Raw genomic sequence first — 1,745 nt, forward strand, 5'->3', positions numbered from 1 at the left:
TAGGAGGTTTTTGTTTGGTTCTGGGGCAGCAGTGCAGGGTGGGGGAGGGAAGCCAACTTCATAAGAAATTATATTCTGGTTGGCATGCACTCTTATCAAGCTGCATCAATCATTAGCACTTTTAACAGCCTTTTAGAGAGTGGCTGTTTCACTTGGGTTTTTTTCTGAACACAAAAGGAATTAACAGCAGTTAATTAGAAAGAACTGTGCCCTGCAAACTTTTGCTCCTTCTTGCCAAAAACGCACACGAGCTGCTGCGCGGCGGCAGAGAGGAACGATGACTCATTTTACTGCAGCAGCACCATGTGAATGTTGAAAAAACACCGTCTTCACTCTCCTCCTCAATCACACTACAGGAACAGGAGATGGAAGGTAAATGAAACTGCATCTTTTACACCCTTAACTGTACATACTTTTTGTTGATTTTTTTATTTTTTTTTTTTTTTTAATTTCAGGATTAACAAGCCCTCCAGGACACAGAAACAAGGGAAATGCAAGTGCCAAAGGCACGCTGCGTGACAAGGCTCAGGTTTGCTTCGTGGCAGGTTAGGCATTCCCGGATGCTCATCCTGGCCCACTAACATGAACAAATCTACTCTCAACACCTTCCTGCAGAAATGAGGAAATATGAACCTAATTTAAAAAAAACAAAACAAACAAACAGGAACAGGGTGGGAAATATTAAGGTTATATTTCCTAAATTATTCAGGAAATATTTTCATATTGTTTTAAATATACAGACATAAAATGGTCCTAGAATTTCCTGCTATAGGAAACTACATTGGTTACTGGCAGGACTTACTGCTACATTCTCCTCTGCATGCTTATTCTGAATTATGGGGTTTTTTTCAGTTTAGCATGAGCTGCTTCCAAAAACCGTATGATTTCCTGTCAGTTTGGAGGCACTATATGGTAAATTAGAAAAAAATGCACGTTATTATGCAATAGGTATCCAGATGAGGAATTATACTGGTGTGTGTATGGATGGATGAGCCAGGCTGCTCTACAAATTCCAGCAGAAATACTGCAGAAGTCTGGACAGCATGTGGGATCTACCACTGCCCTCAAGTCCTGTGCACAGCACCTCTGGCTTCCTGCTTATTACAGAATCCCAGCATTGCCTGGAGTGGAAAAGACCTTTTAAGATCATCAAGTCCAACCATGAACCCAACACTGACCAGTCCCCCACTAACCCATGTCCCTCAGCACTGTGTCTACACGACTCTTCAATCCCTCCAGGGATGGGGACTCCACCACTGCCCTGGGCAACCCCTTCCAATGCCTCAGAACCCTTTCAGCAAAGAAATTCTTCCTCACATCCAACCTCAACTTATTGATGGCATCAGAGAGCATTCTGAGAGAACGGAACTTTAATAAACAACAATTGTTTCCCTCCGACTTTGGTTTTTGAGAAGGCCACATTACAGAGAAGGGTCTCTGCATTTGCCTGCTTTGCTGGAAGCTTCAGAGCACGTTTCACCTGATCTGCTGCCCAACACCTGAACACCCAGTGACTGACGGTCTCTTCTTCCACCGCAGAACTATGGACTCGGTCAATTCGGGCTGTAAGCGACCAAGGTTCCCACCCCACCTCTGATGTACGAGGCTGCAGCTCCATTACCCAACATTCGCACCGCACCTGAAGGCCGCTCCGGGCTCCCCACAGCTCCCTTCTCCCCACACAGCCCCGCAACCTCCTCCCCTCGCCCTCTCCCCCTCTCCCAGGCCCGCGGCAGGTACTCCCC

At 46.0% G+C, this 1,745-nt stretch overlaps 1 protein-coding gene across 1 annotated transcript in view; it reads right to left on the reverse strand.

Annotated features, from left to right (window-relative positions):
* The window catches only part of CRBN (cereblon), a 21,221-nt gene extending 19,603 nt beyond the window's left edge, over nt 1-1,618 (reverse strand). Inside the window, exon 1 of the mRNA XM_029087484.1 lies at nt 1,426-1,618. Coding sequence (XP_028943317.1) covers nt 1,426-1,618 — 193 coding nt within the window. The remainder of the gene's footprint in view (nt 1-1,425) is intronic.
* Between the last annotated feature and the right edge of the window lie 127 nt (nt 1,619-1,745).

The sequence above is a fragment of the Antrostomus carolinensis genome, unplaced genomic scaffold, assembly GCF_000700745.2.
Source record: "Antrostomus carolinensis isolate BGI_N321 unplaced genomic scaffold, ASM70074v2 scaffold38721, whole genome shotgun sequence".
NCBI classification, from domain to species: domain Eukaryota; kingdom Metazoa; phylum Chordata; class Aves; order Caprimulgiformes; family Caprimulgidae; genus Antrostomus; species Antrostomus carolinensis.